This window comes from Dendropsophus ebraccatus, chromosome 9 (genome assembly GCF_027789765.1).
Source record: "Dendropsophus ebraccatus isolate aDenEbr1 chromosome 9, aDenEbr1.pat, whole genome shotgun sequence".
Classification (NCBI taxonomy): Eukaryota; Metazoa; Chordata; class Amphibia; order Anura; family Hylidae; genus Dendropsophus; species Dendropsophus ebraccatus.
This window is the reverse complement of record NC_091462.1, coordinates 52,225,818-52,252,197: the sequence shown is the minus strand read 5'-3', so window position 1 is coordinate 52,252,197 and position 26,380 is coordinate 52,225,818. Positions and strand designations below refer to the sequence as shown.

The following is a 26,380-nucleotide window of genomic DNA, read 5'->3' as shown; positions in this document are numbered from 1 at the left end:
GCAGAGTAGGTATAGATTTCTGCCATATTTGAAAGCCTTGTATGCCTCCCCACCTTGCCGCATGCCCCACCTGCTTATCAGGTGAGCGGGAATTTCTGTGCCTTCTCCGTGATGGGGGGGGGGGGGGAGTAAGAGAAGATGGACAGAACAGCTCACACACAGTTTTCTGTGTCATTAGCACAAAGCAGCAGGCTCAGAACTTGGAGATGTGACTAAAAAGTTAATATGGAACAAATTGTTATCCTCCAGGAGGGGGAAAGGTTTCAACATTTATATATTTAGGCAGCCTTAGGATGTAAGCTACCTAGAAAGACCTAGACCTAGAAATATGTGGCATATTTTACTGAGCCCTAAACATTTATTTACATATACAGTGTAAAAGGATGATGGTTTTCCATGTCAACATAAAACATAATAAAACTATGAAAAACTCCCAAAATGTTATTATCTTAGTAAAGAACTTGACACAGTGCAGAAAGCTTGTCTAGACATACAATGGAGGGGTAATTCATGACTAAAGTGGCCTGCGACACTAACTTACTGTGTATGCCAGTGAAAATCAGCCTGTCACTTCTAGCCCATAATTAACAATGAATCTGACGCTGCAGAGCACTGAACCAGGGGAAGATGAAACCAGGCAATACAACATGGAAATGCACTTGGAAGGGGTCATCGGGAGCCTCTGTGAGTGGGTTTATGTCACAGTAATGAGAGGATGTGTGGCTGCTTATAGCAGAAAACCACTTCAATGAACCCTCTGGCTTCTTGAGTTTATTTATAGCACCTTAATGCTGATTATAATGAACATGTAACGGCATATAACACACATACAGCACATGGTGTACATGAGGCATGATATTTCCATATGGGCCATTGGATTTTATGTCATGAGTATAACCATGAAAGCTGTGTAACATGACAAAAGGGAGTAGATATTAGAAGTCTTTCAATATGACAAACTTTATTGAGCTCCCTTTGTTTCCTGTTATTAGTGGCATATGTCCTAGTTATAGAACTCTGGTGTATTCCTTAGAGCTGTATACTAGATGACAGTAACATTTTTCTTCCTTGTTCTGCTCCATCCTTATTCACTGGCAGTGTAAAAATTGCAAGGGAGATTTTAGATATGCTCCATATTTAATACATACTGATTTTAGTGCAAATCTTTTGGGCAGTTAAAACAGCATAATATTTAGGTGATTTGTGAACCAAGTATTACTATTGAGTTTCATTTTTGTATTAGGCTTCCATGAAAACTGAAAAACCTGCAAAAAAAAAAAAGTTTCAACAGTACTATGAGTAAAATATATTGCGAATTTTAGCAGAATATGTCGATTAATTTTTAAGTAAAAATTTCAATTACTGGTTGTTAAAAAAAGAACATCAGGGCAAATAATTACATTTTTAACAACTTTTCAGATTTTTATTAAATTTTCCCATGCTCCTTTAAAATGCGAGCAAGATTTGAAGAATGTCACGTGTCATCTATGGATAGAAAAAGGGGCATAAATAATTTAATAGGAAAGGAACTTAAGTGGGATAATCTAGCTACTATGGGACCACAAATGAATGATCAGATATTCCATACTATTAAATAAATTAAAAGTCAGATTTTTTTTAATTTATAGTAAAGCAAATCAAATAAAGTTTTGTCCTCTCACTCCCACTTTGAAGACTTTACTTATTTAACACTCAGTATGCTAAACCAAGAAAAAGTTAGTTTCAAAGAGAAAGTGACCCCTAGTGGTCACAAGAGGAAGCAAAACCTTACGGGTATGAAATACCTACAGTACATCCTCACCACTTTTGTCAAATAATTTAATTTAGTTAAAAATTTTTAGTAAGATTTTTAGTTTTACTTTGCCTAATAGCAGTTCTTCTCAAAAAGGTGGTCTATTTTACAAACCTTTTCTTAAATGCCCTGTAAAGAAGTTACTACATTAAAGAGGAATTCTGTAAAAAAAAATATAAAAGAAAATATATAGAATATAATATAAAATATATAGACTATAACAGATAAATAACATATACTTACCCTCCTTACTCCCCTGCCACCACTATTCTGAATTACTCCGCTTCCACTGCACGGCAACTCTGTGGTGAGGGTCAGTACATGAGAGTTGGGTGAGGTGGGACATTGTTGCAATTGGCTGAGCAAGCAATTTCACATGCTGACCCTGGCCACAAAAGGGCTATGTAGCAGGATCAGGTTTCTGTGAGAACAGTGGTGGTGGTAAGGCAGTAAGGTATGTAAGTATACATTCTTCTTCTATTTGACAGTAGTCTGACTGGGATCTCAGTGGGATCTCAGAACAGGATACAGATATGTTACTGCATGGAGGCCAATTAATATTTATTAGTAGGCTGGTGGGCGAAGTGCTGGGTGATAACCACAGAGGGCAACTGGTGTGCTTTGTATATGTCATGTGACAGGGTGTCGCTAACCGTATATTCCACTAGCAATGCATAGTCTTTGCAAAGGCCTTCTGACACTAGGGATCCATGAAACAACTGTAAAACTTTACAAAACAGTCTCTGTATAGCAATACAGACAGCACAGGCTGTGACATATGAGACTTGCAATGGCCAGTAAAGACATGGTCACATATCACAATTGCTTTGTGGGCAGATTTTCTGGAATATAGAACATGTATGTGTTGGTGGCCGTGTATGCAGCTTAATGTTGCTAAAGGTGATGTTGTTTTTAGGCACTCCCACTTACTTAGACTCTGATATAGAGCATCCCCACAGATTGACAAGCTGCAGTTTAGTGACTTGATGTATATTTTACAGCTGAGGCGCAATCCCACCGCTTTATCCAGACAAAAGTTGCAGTAGCAGATTATAATAGGGCCTTTATCTCCTGGGGGGTCCATGGCTGCCCAAACAGATAATTTAAGTGGTGTATTGTCTCCTGGCTACAGTTCTGCCATAATTTGCAATCACTGCTTTTTTACATCAATTTTGCACAAATCAGGGATTCATGACGTTATCTGTCCTGTACTATGAACACCATGCTAGTGCTGCCATAGTTAAAATGGGGTAGGGTGGGGGCCCAGGCTTGGTGAACAGCCCTATGATACCTATGATAAAGTTAATCCGCCCCTGGGTGATTGAGTTAACAGAGTGGACTGTAAGGCAGTCTTGGGCAAAACCTTATGACTCCACACAATGCTGCGATCACCATGTATTCTGCCCAAATCTGTCTTTTAACAAAAATGGCAACTGAAATAGGTTGTAGGGTAATAGTGCAGACTTACTGACTTGCTTTTGCAGGTTTGCAGGGAACTGTAAACTAACCTCCCATTCGACCAATGCACAACAATGTTAACCCTTGCACTGACAATATACCTCTGTGTATGCTGTTAAGTAATGTTTGGCAGTGTGACAAATAATATAGCAGTACATACAATCCTAGTAAATTAGAATATGATTGAAAAGTTAATTTATTTGAGTAATTCAATTCAAAATGTGAAACTCTTATGTTGTAGACATTCATTTCACAGAGTAAACTATTTTATTTGTTTATTTCTTTTATCGTTGATGATTATGGCTCACAGTTAACAAAAAACTGTATCTGGGGATATTAGAATTGCGTGAAAAGTTCAAATTTGTAGACTCATGGCACCAGGGAATCAATGCAAAACAGGCAGGAGTTTCCTAAGCCTTTAAAAGGTCCTTTAGTCTGGTTCAGTCGGCTACACACTCATGGCAAAGACTGCTGGCTTGACTGTTGTCCAGAAGACAGTCCCTGACACTCTCCACAAGAAGGGTGAGCATGAAAAAGTCAGTGCTAAAGAAGCTGGCTGTTCACACAGTGCTGTATCCAATACTAATGATACATTTAGTGGAAGAAAAAGTGTGGTAGAAAAAGGTGCTCAGGCAACATGAGTATCAGCCTCCTTGAAAGGATTGTCAAGAAAAGACTGTGCAAGAATTTAGAGAGATTCACAAGGAGTTGACTGGAGCTGGGGTCAGTGCTTTAAGTGCAACCAGTGGCGTAGCTACCATGGAGGCAACTGCTATGGGACCCATGCGGCAGGGGGGCCCAGGGGCCCAACCGGAGAAGCATGGTCTGCATCCATGAAGCAAGCTACGGCAGTGACAGCAACCATCACACCCCCCCAGGACAGTGGCTCACACCAGCACCCACCAATGCCCCCGCCCCCCAACCAGCACGTCACTAATGCGCCGTGTAGATTAGAGAATAAAGTAATGCTGTGGTTCTGCATCGGACTGCGTGAGTATATGGAGGGGGGTGGGATCCATATAGGATTTATAGGGCCAAATACAGTTTTTTGCTTTGGAGCCCCATGAATCCTAGCTATTCCCCTGAGTGCAACAACACACAACATATCCAAGACATGGGCTAGTGACCAGTCACCAGTGCAACCAGTATAGTTAGAGGTATAACCAGTAGGATTAGGGAGATTGTGATCCCCCTTTTTAGAGCTAGTGAGACCACATCTGTAACACTTGCCCACATTTACCAAAATTCTATTGGTGCAAACTTAAACTAGACAATCTTTAAATGTGCCAGAGTTAACAGACCGTTAGATAAATGTGTTGCATTTAAAGACTGTCTAGTTTTTTGGTGGAAAGTTTACACCATCTATTATGTGGCTTGAAGTTCACCAGAATTTTCAAAATAGACAGGACTTTTCCCACTCAAATAAATGAGAAAGGCTTCAGGGCCTGCTCTGTAATCTTTATAGAGGTTGTATAGATGCTGTTACCTATATCCTTAGTGTTAGTTTTTAAGGGTGCCTTCACACCTACCGACTCGCAGCGTTAATAACGCTGCGAGTCGGCTAGGTACTGGCAGATCACTGTCATTACATACACACAGCAGTCTAAACGACCGCTGCGTGTATGTAAATCTGCCGGCCGCTTAACCCCTTCTGATGCCGGCCGCCTCCCGCTCCGCTCTGGATACATTACCTGTCCTCACTCCACGGGGTCCCGGCATCCTGCTCTCCCGCCCGGCCAATCAGTGGCTGCGGCAGGGCAACACACTGATTGGCCGGGCGCGAGAGCAGGACGCCGGGACCCCGTGGAGCGAGGAGGTATGTATACAGAGAGCGGAGTGGGAGGCGGCCGGCCAGCATCAGAAGGGTTTAAGCGATCTGCCAGGACCTAGCCGACCGTTATTAACGCTGCGAGTCGGTAGGTGTGAAGGCACACTTAGAGTACCTGTCATTGAAAATATCTTTTGACATGTCTTCAGGCATGTCAAAGTCATTGATCACAGCGGGTCTCACTGCAGGGATCGGGAGAGAATCAGAGATCAGGAGATATAGCCGGGGAGAGAGTGCGGCAGTGCAATCCACTGATCAGTTAACTCTAACAAAGTAATGGGTGCGTTTACACGGAACGATATCGCTCGAATTTTCGCTATAACGATGGCATTTGAGTGATAATCGGCTCATGTAAACACAGCGAACGATCAAGCGACGAGCGAGAAATTGTTCATTGTGATTCTTTAATATGTTCTCAAATCATCGTTGGTCGTTCGCTAAAAATTTGCAGATCGCTTCATGTAAACAGTCTTTCAAAGATTCACCCTATGTGTGGGATGGGCTTAAGCGATCTTAAAAACGATTGCAATAACAATTTTTCTAACGAATTTTCTAATGATTTATTTGTCTAAACGCTGATCATTATAAAAACTAGGGATGGTCCAAACCGAGTACGAACCCGAACCCTCGGTAATGATTCCCGCTGTCCGTGGAGCGGGCGGATCCAGCGGGAGGACCGCCTGGAGAACTGGGATACAGCCATAGCCATAGGCTGTATCCCACTTTTCCAGGCGTTCCTCCCGCTGCAGGGAATCTGCTGCCGAGCGTTCGGGTTCATACAAACCCGAACCTCGGCAGGTTCGGACCATCCCTAATAAAAACCAAATTGTTGCTTCAAAATCTTTAAACAATCCATTGAGCGAATTATCGAATTACGGACCATTTGTCTATGAGGCAACATTGTCAAAATTAGCAGGTGGCAGGGTAGTGGATGGCACAGCTGCCGCACTCTCTCCCTAGCTATTTGTCCTTATCACAGTGGGTCTGAGTTGTGAGACCATCTGCAAACGTTAATTTTTTAAATGCCTGATGACATGTCAAAAGTTATTTGTAATTACAGTGACTCTTTAGAGTTTTATTCTGCCACGTGAGGCAGGGAGAGGGGCGGCAACTAGTCATCTGGGCGGGGAGCATCCGTGACTGTCAGTGAGCAGTGCAAGGAGGGTTGACAGGCAGAGAGACCCGTTAGTGGCCTCTCTGCCTGTCAATCATAGCCACACTGCTCGCTGACAGGCAGAAAGCCTTGACTAGACAAGAGCAGCTACCTGCCCAGATGACTAGTTGCCACCCCTCTCCTGGCCTCAGGCAGCATAATAAAACTTCATTTACCCTTTATAAAGTTACTGCTACCGCCACAGCTGGTATGCTCAGGAGCCTGCAGAGTAGCTCTATACTGTGCTGCAGGGAACCATATCGGCACAATTGTACTGATCAGTCCCCTTTAAGCATTGGCAACCACTAATTTTGATCTTTAAGTGCCTTTGTCCTTAGCTAGCCACAGACTGACAAAGAATGCAGGAACTTGGAGATAAGTAAGAGATGGAAGGCTGCAGGTCTCTTTTGTTTGCTATAAATAATGTCAGTACTTGCTTCAAATACATGGTAAGATAATTTATGACAAATCTGTATACACTTAAAGAAAGATTGCCAAGCAATACCGAGAAGATTAATGGTAAGAGAAGCGAGTGTTTTGCATTAATATGGTATCCACGAACATTACAGTGCCCCCAGCTAATCCATCAATAACATATTAAACACATAATGCAGAGATGTAAAATATTGATCCAAACCCTCTCTGGCTTCATACTTTGTCCTGGCCTTACAAGAACATTAAGTGTATTTTGTCTGGTATGATCTCCCTCCTTTACTGCTATCTTTGATCATCTGAAAGCCACATAACCACAGGATGCTCTCAGCTTACTAACATCATTGATCTCAGAATTTTACCCATTATGGAAAAAATTATTTAACCTATTGATTGCTAGAAAACATAAAAACGCAGACTATGGCAAATAGTCATTTTGTTAATTCAAAGCGGAGAATCTGAAGTGCTGAATATCTGCGCACGCTGGTAATTTAGCCTCAGCTTCATAATGTACATCATAATGCTCACATACTTAGAGCACATTACAAAAACTCTTATCTTAATCTTATTCAGGAATAGTCTATGGAAATCCATCAGTGATCATCAGATACAGCCTATAATAGTCTGTGATAATGGGCTATGGGGAAACTAGAAATGACTGTTTACTGGCAGCTATAATGCACTCAGAGATTTATCTGACAGATTTTTTAAGCCAAAGCCAGGAATGGATTTGAAAAGAGGATTAACATCAATCTTTCCTTTATGACCTGTTCCCTGTTTATAGTCTGTTCATGGCTTTGGCTTCAAAAACCTTTAAGATAAATCTCTCTGTGTAAATGCACCCTAACTGTGGTCCATCACTAGCCATGGCCTAAATCTTCTGTGGCAAGTGACACCAGGGCAATGATATTTGCCGCCAGCATCCCATGATTCCAATTTTAGATTGTCCTCTCCTGGCTTTTGGCCAATAATATCTGATCGGCCTATACTGGGGAGCTGCAGGCCACACCGCTACACAATTTACAAAGTAGAGGTTTTCCAGGCACCATGGCTCACCAGAACAGTTGATCGTAAAGGTCAGGTGGTAGTCAGCACCCCATAGATCAGATGAGGAGGCATCAATATATGAAATTGGACGACCAAATAGGTGTATAAAGGGTGGGGAAACCCTTGTATAAATGGGAAAGAATTACCAAAACTACCAGAGATAGTTAAACAAAGAATAGATATGACCTGTAGGCTATGTTCCCACTATGAGATCATTGCAGGAAAAGGCGTCCGTCTGTTAATACTGATTGCTGCAAATAATGATCATGATCATTATTACTTATTTACATAACGTTGGATGCCACAGTCCACGCATTTGCCAGGAGCTTGGACGGCAAATAAATTGGACATGATCTAGGCCCTATCACAAGTGCATGGACTATGATTGCACAGCGCACAGGGGTTGCCCACAATCATGGGCCATGAATTACGGACGCCCATATGGATGTCTTGGCTTTACAGACATCTAAGCTCCACTTATTTGAAAGAAATTACCAATGCTTAAAAATAGGGGGAGATTTATCAAACATGGTGTAAAGTGAAACTGGGTCAGTTGCCCCTAGCAACCAATCAGATTCCACCTTTCATTTTCTAAAGAGTCTGTGAGGAATGAAAGGTGGAATCTGATTGGTTGCTAGTGGCAATTGAGCCAGTTTCACTTTAAACCATGCTTGATACATCTCCCCTATAAAGTTTATATAAAAGACATAAAGTTATAGGACTATTTCTGTATCAGGCATAGCCTTCATTCCTGTCGTCTTTCTGCTGTTTATGCAGTTTCTTGTTTCAGGAATGTTTTTTGTAAAGTTAACATTTCTGGGATTGATGACTGCATTGCTGTCACATTAAACATCGTTGGAGTTCAAGGTTGATTTCTGCCTACATGACAGTGATGAAGCTTTTTACTTGTATCTGCCTCTTCATCTTGAGCTCTGTGAATTTTAAGACAAAATCAAGTGTAAACTCCCAAGTTGTACATCAGCCGCTTACACAAAGGTCAGTACAAATCAATCTGCATTCTCCCTTATGCTTTATGTATCGGATTAGTGACAATTTCATTTATAGATGCTAAGAAGGGTAAACCAGTCCGCTCAATAGATCAATGAAGGTGGTGGTTTTCATTCCTACAGGTCATAGTGACTCTAGAAGAAATAAGCTCTGATCTATATTTTTAAGTAAGCTTTGGCTACTCAGATCCATAGGACCCCCACAGCCATGGCTCTGTTGAAGCATATATTCTCCCCCAGAGCTCTTCTTTATTTTTTTATTTTATGTTAGATGCATTTGAGCAGTAAAAAACTGTAAGTGTAATATGACCTTGGCTTATATTAACATTGACTGTGACTAGGTGGCAGCCCCACTGCATCTGTAACGTGGTGGAGAGGTCTGCAAAACAAATGGCTGAGAGTTGACGACACATACTTTACAACTATATTGTTAAGTTTTTTTATTTTGACTGGAATTATGTTGAGAAAAAAAAAGAAGTGATTTTGCATGTGACTAACCACATGTCATCCATGACCTTGAAGCTCAGCTATAATCCGTCCTTTGGAATTATAAGTCACTATTGTCCTCCTAGAGGCCAGCAGTTTACAGACTTTCTAGTATCAATAGAATTTCCCTACAGCCAAGGTTGGCAAGCTGCCATAAGCAGAAGAGAAATCTGATCTGTTGATCAACAGAATATACATGCAATGGGTGCTCTTTTATTATGTCCAGTCGGCCAAAATCATCTGATTGTATCAAAATGACATCTTATTTTCTAGACAGACCTGGGCAGATAAACAAATACTGTCTAATTCTCAGTGCAAATGTAGACTAGACAGTCAAGAAATATGCCAGATTTATCATAGTGGTTCATGTTGACTTTGTAAAATTGGTGCATCCTTAGAACTTCTAGATTTCTAGTTTGACTTCTTTACACCAAAGTGTTATGCCTCAATGTTGGCACTGTTTTTGGCACAAGAAGTCACATACAAGTCACACCTCGTTTCCATCAAAGCCATGTCGCTTTCTTGGTGAAAGAGACTTAAAAGTATCCAAAACACATAATAAATACAACACAAACCACGTAAGACAATTTTATTTTATTCCACCTGATTGTTTTACGCTTGTTTGCTATTGAGTAGGTTTGCTAAAAGAACAATGTTTTTACTAAAGCTTTTCAGACTAAAAATGAAAAAAAAAAACATTCAAGAAAATAAAGAATCAGAGCCAGATAAGATTTTTGTTTACAGTATTTATTTATCGTTTTTCAAACAGCGAAACAATAGAATACAAAATATTGCAACATCCATTCGCTACTGTGAGCGGTAGTAAATAGTATTTAATAGCACACAATTCAAGCAGGAAACAAAGAATAGGAATAAGAGAAATTGCACTCATATAGGCAACACAATCTGGCATAAGGGGCATTAAAGAGAGTGTATAGCAAATTTGCTTACATAGTGCTGGTGTAACATAGGGTCCATAAACATTTGATGAAGTACATTTGCTTAGTACATTCATTCCTCGCACAGGCACAGTGCCACATCTCTCAGCCTGGTTAGTGTCGTTTGGACTGTCAACCATGGTTCCCAGATATTATAGCCGAGTAAGTTACACAGTGAGACTCTTGGAGGATTTCCAATTGGGCTGGATGGTTTTGGAGGCTGATTATATGCACATATAGAAATAATGGCAAAAAATTACATTGTCTTTGCTGATGCCCATTTGTAGAGTTATAAAATAGCATTTTTCCTTGGAAGCTGAAGTACAGAAATGATGCTGAGATACAGCATGCACACCTCCTACCCCACCTCTTCCTTTCGGGTCTAATTGACACACAGGGCTGGAGTCTCAGCCTTGTACATCGATCAGTCAAGACAGGAACGGTGTGGGAGGGAAGAGGCATGCATGCTGTAGCTCAGCATAATTTCTGTGGCACTTTAGCTTCCAAGGAAAAATGCTATTTTATAACTCTACAAATGGCCGTCGGCAAAGACAAAGGGCATCACTCGTTTTAGCTCTCTATCACTTATCTCCCTGTGTCTGCAGCTCTGTACCTGGTGAAACTATGTGGCAATAGAGGTGGAATTAACTATTTGTGCGCACTATTGTGGCATTATTCAGGGAATTAAATATTTGTGAGGCACTATTGAGGGAATTAAAGGAAAACTCCAACAAATACAAAAAATACGGTGCAGGTGGTGGTAGTGGGGTGTTACCATAATGAATCTCCTGCTCCTGCGATGCCATGACCTGGTTGATAGAATGCCCACTGAACCAGTCATTGACTGGACCCAAACTATATTTTTTGTTTTCGACAGACACAGGCACTATTGGGAGAATTACCTACTTTATGGGGAACTATTGGGAAATTAACTACTATATGGGGAACTATTGGGAAATAAACTAATATATGGGGCACTATTATGGCATTACCTATGGGGGAAAATAATGAAGGAACCACTGTGTGCGGGCAACTACTTTATGGGGCAGTATTATGGGCAGTATTTCATGGGTGGTATGTGCAGCAGTGACATGGATGCTTCTTTCTCTGAACTTTCCTTCAAACTGCCCTCTACCTTCCTATCCTATACTTTTCATGTCAAAGCAGTTTATGATATCATGTATCAGAGTGCATAATGCCAGTAGATACACATCGCTCTGACCGCGCCAGGAACACTATATGCTGCTCTGAAAGTTCCAGGAATTCCACACGCACACACAGAAAATAGGGTAATCAGGGAAGAGGGAGCTTTCAGGAAGGAGGAGTGTAAGAAGGGTTAACCTGCTCATGTTTTTGTGGCTTATGTTTGCGTTGCTTATGTGTGTAAACTGCAAAGTGAGTAGAGGGGTGGGTTATGGGGACAGGAGTGCTGCACTGCGGTGCCGTTTACAGGTTGAGCAGTATGTATTTGTGCAGTGTGGTGTTGGGTTATACAGGTGGAGTAGTATATTATGGTGCACTGTGATGTAAAATTAGTGCAGGTGGAGCAGTATGTATTGGTGCACTGTAATATTGGGTTACTGCAGATAGAGCAGCATTGATTTCTGTACTCCGGTGTTCTCTTACTAAAGGTTAAGCAATATTTGTTGCTGCACTGTGGTATTAGATTACTGCAGGTGGTGCAATATTTATTTCTGCACTGTGGTGTTGGGTAACTACAGTGGGCAGAATTTATTGCTTCATTGTGGTGTTGGGTTACTACAGGTAGAGCACTATTTATTTCTGCACTGTGGTTCTGCTTGGGGATAGTAGTAGCCTGTGTTTGTTGGTGAGGCCCCAGCATCAACATGGATCGTCAGGTGAGGCCTGAGAATAAAAAGTTTGAGAAGTCTTGGTCTAGAGTAGTATGTACAGTCACTGCCATTCTGTTTCCACTTTAATCAGCATTAAATCAGCTATAGTGAAAAGTTATAATATGGAATGTAAACATATCTGGGAAAATATATGTGTGTGTGTATGTGTGTGTATTTATAAGAAAAGTGGGTGCATACAAATTCCTATACTTTTAAAGGGAAACTCCACATAAGGAAAACTTGTTTTCTATTAAAAGTACATTAAAAGTTATATAGATGTGTCTATATAATGTATTACCATATCTGTACGGTTCTGCCACACTGTTAGCTGTTTGAAATCCAGGAAGTGAAGAAAAATGGCCTATGTGCCAATTCACATTGTCTCCTGCTCCCACTGCTCTTCCACCTTAGGAGACAAATATTCCATGCCTCTGTCTCACATTGTGTGTGTATAGGAAGTATAGGACTTGTATACCTGTACAGCACGTTTTTGTTCCGTGCACCCTTTGCTGTCCTATGCCTAATCTATCTATCTTTTGCTCTCTCAATCACTAGGTGTTTCTCCTCTCCACTTTCCTAATCTTTCAATTCTTTTCCTACAATATCTTTGCAGTAGTGTGTAGTACACAACAGCAGCAGCACCAGCAGCGTTTTGATAATCACAAGCTGTGTGCACTGCAGCCAGTAACAACCTCCTTCCTCTCTCTGTGCAGACTGCGTGGTGTGGTCATGTGACCGCTCCTTTTAAAGCAATACCGACGTCACACAGGGGGTGGGCTAGTGTAAGATCCCTGCTGATTGGATGTGTTCTGGGCATCATGGGAAAGCGCTTTTCCCGCCCGGAACACTTCCTGCTTTCTAGAATGGCGGCAGCCATTTTAGAAAGCAAGAAAAAAAAAATCGGAGCGGATTTCCAAAAATCCGAATCCGATCGGACTTGGATTTTTGGAAAAATCCGAACCGGATCCCATACGGGCTGAACCGGTTTGCTTATCTCTACTGAACGGCCAGAAGCAGGTGCTGAAACTTCATTGAAATGATAAAGTACTGCAAATAATTCAGTAACACAGTGAAACTGACGCATGTGAACACAGCCTAGATGTTCTGCAACAAATTTGGGCGGGGAATGGGCAGGGTGGGCACTGTGATGAACAGCCGAGGGAAAGCATTGCATTCTGGAACCAGTACTGCATTCTGGGAACTGCTCAACCAGGAAGTACAGAAACACAATACAGAACAACAACTCCCCCCCCAAAACAAAAACAAAAACGAATGGATTTTTGGTAGTTTAAAAACTAGGATAGATAGGTAAGTAATCCTATATGCTTCTGTAGAAGGTTCATTTTTTTTAACCTCTACCTGGAGTTCCCGTTTAAATACTCTATCACTTTTTGTGATAACAAGTCTCAATTGCATTCTGTATTGTATTCAGTATTATACTTAATAGAATTACTTAATAATTAGAAAAAAAGATGTAAGTAAAGTGCGGTTATATAAGAACTAAATAATGCACCTTACTCTAAGTTACTAGTCACTTTCTTATATCTGTGGTTCTTGATACACTGTACGTGACAGTGAATTCGCATTGAGAGAGTTAATAAAAGTGACAACCTTATGTTGCGGAATGAAGATGACAAGAAGTGTGTGTGTGTGTCTACGTGTTGTGTAAATAGAGCTCTGCTCTAATTCACAGACTGGGGTGAAAGCCTTCCCTCTAATTATTCTGCAGCTGTGAACGTGGAAGGATTTTCAAAGGGCTGCAATTAATGGAGTGCTTGAATGGAGACTGATTAAAGGCGCCAGGGATCAAAATCCTCCGGGAAAATCTGCAATAATAATCCTTCTCTGAAGTCCAGAGGAAACACACATACCTTATAGTAAGACATAAAGTAACATTGTTGCTGCAAATGGATTGAGAAATACAAAGTAATTATAATGTATTCCTCCGAATCATTCAGCATCACAATGCACCCTGTCATCCTATTTATTAGGAGCTTTTACACAATTAGCATCCTGTCACAAGATCATTCCGCACATCACACACCGTTTTGTACAGTAATCAGGGTGATAATTGCTGAAGTAATATTTACCTGCATTTAGATTAGAACAAATGCTTTTTGCAGCCTTCAGTTACAGTATATCTGGGTGAGGGAAGAAAAAGAGCGCTGCACCTCACACCTATGGCTGATACTAGTGCCCCTAGGCTAAATAAAAAACACATCAGAATTTTGTGTATGAATTGATCAAGCCATACTGCCCCATGTACCATCGTGCAGGTATCTGATACACATGGGTCCCTACACTAAGTCCACACCGTGCCAGTCAGTGACTACCAACCCCGCAGGCGTGCACAGTCAGGGAACGGGGGCCATGGGACGGCCCTGCGAGCCCCATGCCACAGGACCAGACCCAAAAACACCACACCAGAACCCGGCCAGCACCGCCGGCGGAGAAGGTCGCCCCCAAACAGCACAAGTCTAGATGAGGTATTGCGCTCACCATAGCTGCTGCAGACAGAATGGGAAAAGACAGGAGGGATTAAAACCATGTGCACTCAGTGAATAAGCACATATAAATATGAATATGTGAATAAGCTTTCGTGTCAGCCATGGGTGCGATGTGCAGCCATTTCTGTCTTTTTAGCTTGTGCATATTTTATGTATTCTGTCCCTTTTTTCATTGTGGCTAGCACTCGTGCTTTGTAAGACCCATGTGATCCAAATTAGCAGGAAGCACCTGTGTACATAAGGGGAGGATCTCCTAGTATTCTCCCATTCTACCTGCAGAGGAATGGAGAGAGGTAAGAGCTTGTTCACACTTGTGTTGCTTGGCTTCCATTTTTTCCCGCCGGTGGCGCCTGCGGGGTCTGGGGGGTGCCCTTTAGGGTCTGGTCCTGTGACAATGGGGTTGCAGGGCCATTCCGTGGCCCCCCTTCTCTGCTTGCGCACGCTATGCGGGGATTGTGGTCGCTGACCGACACAGTGATGTTTTTTGGTTAGGGACTCGTGTATCAGCAGACCTGCACGTGGTACATGAGGCAATATGGCAATATTCTGATGTTGGTTTTAAATGTAGCTGAATAAGCTTTCGTGTCAGCCATGGGTGCGATGTGCAGCCATTTCTGTCTTTTTGGCTTGTGTATATCTGGGTGAGTTGGTCCATGGATAAATGACTATCTTTTGCCTTCATAACACTTTGGCTTTTTACCAGTTATGGTGCATTTACACAGAGAGATTTATCTAACAGATTTTTTAAGCCAAAGCCAGGAACAGACTTTAAACAGGGAACAGGTCATAAAGAAAAGACTGAGATTTCTCCTCCACTCCTGGCTTTGGCTTCCAAAATCTGTCAGATAAATCTCTCTGTGTAGACACACCATAAGGCTGGGCTCACACAACGTATATTTCAGTCAGTATTGTGGTCCTCATTTTGCAACCAAAACCAGGAGTGGATTAAAAACACAGAAAGGCTCTGTTCACACAATGTTGAAATTGAGTGGATGGCCGCCATATAACAGTAAATAACTGCCATTATGTCAATATAACAGCCGTTGTTTTAAAATAACAGCAAATATTTGCCATTAAATGGCGGCCATCCACTCAATTTCAACATTGTGTGAACAGAGCCTTTCTGTGTTTTTAATCCACTCCTGGTTTTGGTTGCAATATGAGGACCACAATACTGACTGAAATATACGTAGTGTGAACCCAGCCTAAGAATGCAAACAATGTGACTCCACAATTATAGAGGGATGCAACCATCACCATTGAATCCAATAGGGACATGGATCAGGGAGCAGGGGATTTAACTTTAGAGGTTGCATTGGTTGAGGACACACCGATATGGAAGGGTTGGACAGCATGTACACTACATGACTGTGTCCATTATCTTTCACACACCCCTGATGAAGTCACTGTGTGTGACGTCACACGTTGGGTCTACACCAGGGCATCTGTTCCCATGAAATAGGATTTATGTAATGTATATGGTTTGGCTTCTATTTTTCACTAAAGATTTCCATTTGGTGTTTACAAGGATACAGTGAATTTTTTTCTTGCGCACTTGCATGTTAGCACTTTGTCTTCTTATTGATCAGTTATTGTCTGTATTTTTGGGGGTGATTATTCCCTGAAGCCATGCTTGTTGTCTATGTCATACTAAAACTTGATCATGTGGAGCATAAACAAAATTGCTTGATTCCCTGGTGAAGTAGGGGATTATTTTGTCCCCCTACTTAGTTTTTTCATATACCTATGTGGTTTTTTAATTGTTTTAATCACTGTATGTTGTGGTGTCTTGTTGTATGTCCTAATAAAAATTGTTATATTTTTGTACATAGTGGTATGCGCTGCATTATATAGTGTCCAGCTTTTCTTTTTATATATGGTTTGTTTTTGGACACTTAGCTGCACCCCTTCTCTTCTTTGAATCAAGGTGAGCTCCCTCATTTTCTAGATTGATTCCTGTACTGTGACATCACTATGCACATGACCTCTGCACTGTGATATCGCTGTGTGTTAAATTAAAGCAGGCAGCATGGAAGATCACTTGTTTACCCCCTAGATGCCACAGTGAATAGCAACTACTGCACCTAGGAGGTCACATGTAGGATGATGGACTCCAGACCGCACTCCCATTAGAGATGAGCAAACCAGCTAAAACTTTGGGTTTGTACGACATCATATTCGTACCTAACCTTTTCCTGCAGAGTCTTCTGGCCCCCCACTACACACTCCTTCCCCCACTTCTGAGATGGACTCTTCTTGGCGATGACAATTTTTTATATATGTTCCTCCTCCTGCTCTGTAGTTGTCCTATAAAAAGTAATTTGCACAGTGAATATCAGCATTTCATTTCCTTTAAGATGCCTTCTTGATCATCTATGACCACGATGTGAGTCTTCTGTAATATATTCCTGGTTTCTGAATCCCCTTTAGAATGTATGATCTACAAAGGTGTGGGTTGGGTGAGGGAAAGGTTTCTAATACAAAAACCTCTATCCACATCTGTGCTTTTATTCCCTTTTATTTCGAGAGGCAGATTATACACCTTTACATAATATTCATTCTAATTGGAAAGGTGTCTCAATTTTAACAGAAGCACTAAGATCCAAACAGTACTCATGCGGAAAGAGCTATCTGTGGCTTATCTAGACCTTTCCTTGTTCTCCAGTCCCCTGTGGTTTGATTATTAAATACACGGAGCATTTAGAATGTGCAAAAACTTTAATTCCAGCCGCTTGTGCACTTGGCCTTCTTCCAGACTTTGATTAATAATTGTAAGTTATACGAAGGAGAGGCAAAGCAATGGATCTGGAAAGTGGTCATTGAGGAGGCATAGTGCTAGAACTTGGCAATATTCCTAGAATAATGCCAATTTGTCTATGAGACTGAAACCAAATGGTGTTCTATCTTACACACCTTTCAAAGTTCTTTTTTTCTTTACAGTTATTTTAGTCAGCCTTTTCTATAACACATTAAAGGGGTTGGCCACTTTATAGTGAAATTGGTTAGTGTACAGTATTAGTAAGTGTACTCACTCTATATACTGACAGCAGCTCCCTGTGTACCTCATAGAGCTAAAATAAGACTGTGCTGTCCTGCTCTGTGGTGAGTCTGTCCATAAGATGGCTGACATGAAGGAGCATGTGACCATGCCTCACCCCCAGTGTTCACCACTGAGCCTGCATATGCCTATGGAGGACACTTGGTCGGGGCATGGTTTAACCCTAGGAGTCCCACATCAGGGGTTCTTATTGGTCAGTGACACGTGCCGCTCCTGTCACTGACACACTTAAATGGCGCAAATGCTTTACATTGCAGCATTAAAAGGTTAATATTGGATCCTCCATTCATTTATTTACCTGAATTGCATTTAAGCTGCAGTAACACAACAACACCACTATACAATGAATGGAACTTACAGGTTCCTGCCCCGTTCACTGTGTAGTGTAGGCACCAAACAACGAGTTGGACTTAATATGAAGTTAAAGTCATACAGTAAATACACAAAGCCTGTCTAAAAGATAGCTAGTGCAAACACAGACAGAATAACCCCATCCCCCCAGTGTTTCCTCAACCTTTTCAATAAACAATGCCATGCTTGTCTTTTTAATAAAAACCTTGTAAAACATTGAGCAAAATAGGACAAATCCGCCAAAAGCAATAAGAAATCAAACTTTATTTGCACACGCCAGAGATGGATGCATTTTCTCATCTTTCCTTTTCCATCTTTGCCTCGCTCTCTTTGGGAATATCTTGCACAATCTGTTTTCGCATTAAGTTGTAGGCAGAAAATTGCGTGGGAACTGATTGAATGTAATTATTATCATTTATTCCTAACGTAGTTACACAAGAAAACTCGCAGCAAAAGACAATATGTTTTCAGTGTTTGTCACAGGGAACGTTGACAATTATTTACTGGGTACGGCGTATTAAGTCAAGCACCCAGAGGTAGAATACTAGAAGTGTCAATAAGCCATATATAGCCATATAAGAGTTAGAATAGGAATACAGTAATGTGCACTTGAGATATAGCGAGGCCTTGAGATATAAGAGGATGTCAGCACTATATATACAGTAGGTGTTAACATAATTACATTCTGGTGACCTTCTGCAGAGGACCAGACACCCTGGCCGCTATCCAAGTGGTTAAATGAAATCTGAATGAAGACCTACCAATCCTCTAAACATCTGTTCTATGGCTGTTCTATGAATTAAACTCAACAGGCTGGACTAACTACTATATGATTCAATTCTCTTCATAGGGATTGCAAGCATTGCTGACAACGTATAATATGGCCATCTATCAGCCCCCTCCTGCTTTGTGCCCATGGACTAACTGCTGATCTATGTACTAAATCTTCTTCTATTTAAGAATTTGCTGAAGGCACAAATGGCTTAACATCATGCTAGAAGATGACAAGAACGTGATGAATGACTGGGTCACTGGGCTTATCAGGAATGATCAATGTACTGTAGCTTAGTAACAAACTGCAGAACAGTTACATCATTTCTATATGTAACATCCAACATTATAGTTCGTTCCCCAGTATATTTCCAGGACTATGCTTCACAGATTCTAAATTATTGCTTGGGGTTTATACACAAGAAAAACTGAAGCTAAGCATGAAAAATACATACTGAATATAATAACTTGAGTTCTGATGATCAGTATCTTTTAGACTCAATCAAACATTGTAGCTGTAATGCAATGGATATGCCCATGGGTATGACAAGTGAGATTTCCATTGCAAGTAAGCATATTGACTCATGTTATATAAAGGATTCTTGTAATTTCATTTCATATACCTATATACAGAATTGATAAATTCTACAATTCTACAATAACGCAACACAACCCCATTCTGTTACCCTAGCCCTACCATAGCACCATCACTGTATTGCAACAAAGCCGAAAACACTAAGTAGTCCCAGCCTTGGGTGTAAGTATTCATTCTTTTAATTGTTTTGCTTATCAGAATCTGAACAAAAAAACTAAACTGTTATGTCATTTGTGATAGGTCACCAAAGGAAAAAAAATTGAAAGAAACCTATTTTTGTTGGCATAAGCTTGATATCAGCTCTAACATTATCCTAATCTGAAGGCAACAGTATATCAGCTGAACATGGACATAATATAATGTTGATATAATCTCTGTAATCAGGCTTTGCATATTCTTACCTACCAGACCATAGAATCTCTGGAATAATATGACCAGGGTCAGCACACAATACCTATCACCAGGCTCTGTATACAAGCACTGCTTTACCTGATAATCTTCTTCTGCCTAAGATCCTCAGTTTTATATACAAGGTGATTGTAGCAGTAATGCAGTTCAAAATATTCTATATATTCGGCATTTATCTCTTAATAGTTCCTTTAAATCAATAATGCGTTTTATTAAAGTGTATGGGATTTAATAAAACACATTATGAGATTGAAAAAAAACTGGCACTTTTTATACTTATTTTTATTTCACACTGTATGAACCCAGCCATAATGCATTTGCAGAGGAGCAAATATCCATTTTACTTTACTGCTGTGGATCCCTGAGGCACTACTTTCTGTCATAGGGCCATATTAGAAAGCCAGATCAATAAAGTAAACAGGCTGAGACAAGCCTGAGTTGGGGGCGACAGGAGGGTCCGTGTTAGAGGGCTGGGGCAGGCCTGTGCTGGGAAAAGTGCTGGGAGGATCCGCGTAAGGTGGATGGGGTGGGAAGGGTGACGTGAGGGTCCGCGTTGATGGCCTTGGGCTAGGAAGGGCGATGGGAGGGTCCATGTTAAGGGGCCGGTGTGGGCCTGGTCTGGGAAGAGAGCCGGGAGGGTCTTTGTTAGGGTGCTGGGGAGGGTCTGGGCCTGAAAGGGCACCAGAAAGATCCACGTTAGGGAGCTGTGGCGGGTTTGGGCTGGGAAGGGCACCAAGAGGGGCAGGGAAGGGTGTCGAGAGGGTCCGCCTTAGGGGGCTGGGGCGTGTCTGGGCTGGGAAGGGAGCTGAAAGGGTCTGCGTTAGGGGGATGGGAAAGGCGATGGAAGGGTTCGTGTTAGGGGGTTGGGGCGGGCCTGGGCTGGGAAGGGTACTGGGAGAATCCGTGTTACTGGGTCGAAGTGGGCCTGGACTGGGAGGCTCCATGTAACGGGGCTGGGGTGGACTTGGGCTGGGAAGGGCAGAAGGAGGCTTAGTGTTAGGGGGCTTGGGTACACCTGGGCTAGTAAGGGTGCCAGGGAGGTCCATGTCAAGGAGCTGGGCCTGGCCTTGTCTGGGAAGGGAGATGGGAGGGTCCACATAACATAGCTGGGGTGGGCCTGGGCTGGGAAAGGCAGTTGGAAAGGTTTGCGTTAGGGGGCTGGGGTGGACCTGGGCAGGGAGGGGTGCTAGGAAGGGCTTAGGCTTAAAGCTTTAAGGTAGGGATGGTCCGAACCTGTTGAGGTTCGGGTTCGTAGGAACCCGGACTCTCGACAATGATTCCCGCTGTCTTAAACCTCCGTGCAGAGGGTGGATACAGCGGGAGGACCGCCTGGAAAACCGGGATACAGCCACAGCCATAGGCTGTATCTCAGTTTTCCAGGTGGTCTTCCCGCTGTATCCACCCTCTGCATGGAGGGTGTGTCACAGAGTGTGTATAGGTGCAGCCACTAGCGCCATGCAGTGTCTGGCCTAATTTTTGGGAGGCTCACTTGCTTCCTCACTCACTTTTAATGGTTCTCTGTGTGCTCAATGCCATGCAGTGTCTGTCCTAATTTTTGGAGGCTCATTGGCTACCGCTTCTCCCTTGTTCACTCTGTCCTCACCGCCATGCTGTGTCAGGCGGAATTTTTGGCTGGTTCATGATAAGCTACCTCTGTTTTAATGGTTCCCTGTGTTCTCACTGCCATGCTGTGTCAGGCTGAGTTTTTGGGTGGTCCATATGCCTACCTCTGTTTTAACCAGGCTGTTGCAAAGAATTAGGCATAATGGTGCCATTAGGCAGCCTCAGAGGCATGCATACATGCTGCCCTGCTGTTTCCTGTCCATTTCCGTTGTGTTTCCATCCATTTCTGAGGTTGACAGGTTTTCACACGACCTTCCCTCTACCGAACTTGAGTCTCCTGCAAAAATGCTTGAGTCTCCCATTGACTTCAATGGGGTTCGTTACTCGAAACGAGCACTCGAGTATTGGGAAATCTTGAGTAACGAGCACCCGAGCATTTTAGTATTCGCTCATCACTAGTCAGATATGTATGACACATAGAGGAGTGAAGTGGGTCACTGAATCTGAGCTAAAATATTATCAAAATGTTTGCTTGTTTACTTGGAAGTCATGTGTATGTACTATGGAACCGCAGTGAGTCTGATGCCACATAGTGCTCAGTCCAGGGCCATATGTCAGACATATTTTCCCTAGAAGCAAGAGAATAGCATACATTATGTCAAGTGTTAGGCCATGTTCACATGGCGTATGAGACCGGCCTTTCTGTGACCCAGACGGGTCACAGAACGGCCGGTCTCTACTAAGATCATCCCAGTACCTGCAGTACCGGCCGAATAATCTATATGGCCGTAGAGTTCTGATGTGGGCGCATCAGCGTGCGCCCGCATCAGAACTTGCCACTACACACTATGAAGCAAGCGGCCGGAGGCGCTCGCTTCATAGTGTGCACTAATCCGAATATAAGAAACAGAGGTATGTCAAAACTCACCAAGCACACAAATATCAATTCAAAAATAAGTATACATAATCTTTATTCATATATCTGTACATACACAAAACAACCCTATATAAACCCTAAATTAAAAACACTTAAAACACCAAATTATATCCAGGAGGGACCCTTTACGATACATAGTATCCCTACCTCCCCGTACTCAGCTGCTATATTAAAGCCAACACTCTATACAATACATATGTATGCAATACACACATCTAAGAATAAATATATATACCAAAAAACTTTATACATACATATATACAAAGTGCAAGTGCATAAGCCCTCAAAGTGCAATATACATAAATGAAGAAATAAATAGATAAATAAATAACCATATATCCAAGTGATGACCTGAGTCAAAAAGGATCTACCAAGGAGTATTCACAAATAGAGTGTGGTCAGCTGAGTGGGGTCAAGACACTCTACTCGTTACGTCCTGAACCCGGGTTCGGGGATATCAAGTCCTAGGCAATATCTAATGTGAGCATGCTTTGCTGTGGCCATGTGACAAGGTAGCTAAAGTTGTGGACCAGGGGTTATATATATATATAATGGCACCCATTATATATGAGCCATGAGTAAGGCTCCTTGAGAGCTGAAACGCGCTAGTGAACCTTGTATTTTTCTGCCATGATGATATGCAGTTTTTGTACTGTAAACCCAAATTTGGAATGTTTAATGGTTTTATATGGAATGGAATGTTTTATATGAAGACTGGAGTCCTGGTGAAAATTTTGTCTCTCTAATATTGTGGAAAGCCTACCTGGGCATAAGCGATGGGTAAAGCTGCTATCACACTATTTCCTGGTATATTGTTTTCATCCTTACTGTACAAAAGCAGTTCTGTTCAAATTCTGTGGCTGTAGAGTGAGGAGGAGCTGGAGGGGTGCCAAAGACCCCCATTGCTTGGATCATGGGAGCCCCAGTGGTGTATGCAGGTGATAATGTCATTTGTAGAAAAACTACATTAAAGAGAGATTCTGTGAGCACCCTGCCCTACCTGACAGTGCTGGCAGTGTGCTGTAGCAAGCAGTCCCTTAGTGAGCATGGTACCTTTTAATAATTTGTCCGTGGAATATGGAATATGTGCAATCTCAGGTATCCTAATGAAAAGCAAGGGCCCTATTCCATGGGCTGATCAATAATGTAAACGATCGCTGATCTGCTACATCAGCGCTCTTTTACTGGGCCTATTCCACAACTCGATGATCGTTTAGTGAGGGCTGCAGGGACATCGTTACTGATGTCCTTGCAGCATACATTACCTAGCAGGGCTTCTCCTCCACTCCGTCTTCATCCCGGTCCCGCTCACAGCATCAACTCCAGAGCAGCCTGAATGAGCTGTCAGACCACTCAGCCAATCACTGGCCGTGGCGGTCCCGGCCTGTGATTGGCTGAGTGGTCTGACAGCTCAGTCAGGCGGCACCGAAGCTGCTGCTGCGCGTGGGACCGTGATGAAGACGGAGCGGAGGAGAAGCCCTGCTAGGTAATGTATGCTGCTTCAATCGCCGCGGTGCGCGGTGGATGACCGATGATTTTAGGTTTGGGCCTAAATAAACGATCAGTTGATAACACGATCATCGGCTGATCGTTTTCTTTATTCCGATTCGGCCGATTATTGCTCCGTGGAATAGGCCCCTAAGAGTTGTGGCTCAGCATTTGTGCCTCAAGCTGGCACTCCTTACCACTTCTTCCTCCTCCCTTTTCTTCATGAATAATCAATGCTGCCCGGCCTCCTGCTCCCTCGTGCTGTCTGTAAGTGTCTGCCTACAGAGGAATGATCTGCAATCAGATATATCTCCAGGCTTTACTTTGTTGGAGCTGTGGTTTAGGGGTAACTTGTCTAAGGGTTCTTGTCTAGAGACTAACAGTTTTTTTTCCTCCTGGGTTCAAATCCCGTGATGGAAATGAAATATACTAATTGTTTCATTGTGTAAGAAAACTGAATTTTAAAACTAATTTGGCCCTGATTAGAAATTCTTTGCACTTTAAAAAAATGATACAATATTGAGAAAAAATAAATAACTATATTTCATTTCTATCAGAAAAAGCAAACCCAAGAGCTGTTGCAGCTCTCTAAACATGTTAATTACCCCTGGACCACAGCTCCAACTTAGACAGGCATAGAGATTCAACTATATCTGATTGCAGATTATTCCTCTGTAGGTAGACTGTGAGTGAGCAACAGGTTGGGCAGCATTGATTATTCATAAAAAAGAGAGAGGAGGAAGAAGTGAGGCATGCTAGAGTGTGGCACAAATGCTGAGCCACAACTCCTCATTGACTTTTCACTATAATAGGAGACCTGAGATTGTGCATTATCCCCTCCACTGACAAATTACCAAAAGGTAACTCACTAGGTGACTATTAACTACAGCACACTGTCAGCATCTCGGGTAGGGCATGAGTGCTGACAGATCCCCTTTAAATTTCTAATATGCCTTTAGGCTAGGTTCACACTATGTAACTGTGCGGCTGTATTTTTTATGCGGCTGTAAATGTGCGGATGAAACTCCGGCTGTGGGAAAAAATAGACATGCGGCTCAAAACATACGGTCATTTACTTGGAAATCTGGTTCAACTAAAAATAACAAATAAAATTTTAAGAAAGTGATGCAAACACCTCTGGATGCATCTGGGAAAGCAGGGAACACAGTTTACATGAATTGCTATTACCGGGGTTTGCGATCCTCTGCACTAATGCCGATGTGTCTCATGGTTAATATATTAAAATAATAAAACACATTTTCGTTGTAATAAAGTGCCTTTCGTTGTTCACTAATTAAATTTAAACTAATCCATCATTTTGCAATTAAATATACTGTTAAAATAAATAGATATATAAATAAATGTATATTTATATATATATATTTATTTTTTAACAGTATATTTAATTGCCAAATGATGGATTCGTTAGAATTAAATTATTGACCAACGAAAGGGACTTTATTACAAAGAAAATGTGTTTTATTAATTTAATATATTAACTATTAGAGGCATCGGCATTCGGCATCATTGCCGGCTATTTTTGAAGTACTCCGTACGGACCGCCTGTCAATCCTCGGCCGCATGTCCAGCCGCAAACAATGGTCTTGTTAATTTTTTACGGGTCCGTTTACGATCGGGCCGTAGATTCATACATAGTGTGCACTGTGCAGCCGTATATCCTATACTTTCCAGCGTACGCATGAACCACCAAAAATACCGCCGCACAATTACAGCCGCAAATACAGCCGCACAGTTACATAGTCTGAACCTGGCCTTACTGTGGTTGGTGCTCTATTTTTCTGTAAGTTCCAAACCCTGTGCATATTGATATATTTAAATGATAAAAAACAAAAAGGCTGCTTTCTGCCACAGCTACAGGAAGTTTATGCCTATGGATTCACTGTACAGCCATAAGCAAGTTCCTACGGTCCCTTTAATGGTGGCAGAATTGTATCATTTAAATCTGTGTCTACACAGGGGATTTAGCTTAAGTCCAGACGCAAATCTGTAACAAATTCACTACATCTGGACTCTTGATCTTTGTATTAGGAAAAATTGTGAATATTTAATAAGAAATTAATTAGAATATTGAAGAGTAGTTTTTTTTGTATCTTGAATATATAGATATATAGGATTCCTCTCAGAATAGGAGATGAATGGAGCCACTCAGCACTGTAAATCCACATTTAATTATCTACAACTTCTGGCCTCAAACAGACACCATATCTAGACTGCTCCTCTAATTGACAGATCTGTCATCACATCGCAGTAAAATCTAAAACAGCAGCTAAATATCGATACTCTGTTATATTCTGCCAGTTCCTATTTCTCATTTCTTATAAAAAATGTCCACATTCACACATGCAACAGATGGCGACATTAAACTAGATGAGCTGACATCTAAGTTGTTAAATGAGATGACCAGTGACACCCTGAATATGTCATCAGTGAGTCTTAATCATTAGAACTTCAGGACAAATGTATATTTCACTTTCATGAGTCACACCAACAGCAAAACAGAAAGAAAATTACTTTAATGACAACATTGTTAATTTTAAATCTTTTTATTCACCATTACGACTTATCCCCTAACCATAGGATAGTGGACACAAGTATGATTGTGGTGCTGCTGATGGTGGTGGTGGGGTGTGTGTGTGTGGGGGGGACTTGGTGGGACCCCATACCCATGTGATCTCAAGAATGGGTCT

General features: G+C 41.8%; 1 protein-coding gene across 1 annotated transcript; it reads right to left on the bottom strand.

The window, feature by feature from the left end:
- Positions 1–20,076: 20,076 nt before the first annotated feature.
- On the bottom strand, positions 20,077–20,730 carry LOC138801769 (uncharacterized). The gene has a single exon (XM_069984866.1). It carries the CDS (start codon positions 20,728–20,730, stop codon positions 20,077–20,079), a length of 654 nt encoding a protein of 217 aa, XP_069840967.1.
- Between the last annotated feature and the right edge of the window lie 5,650 nt (positions 20,731–26,380).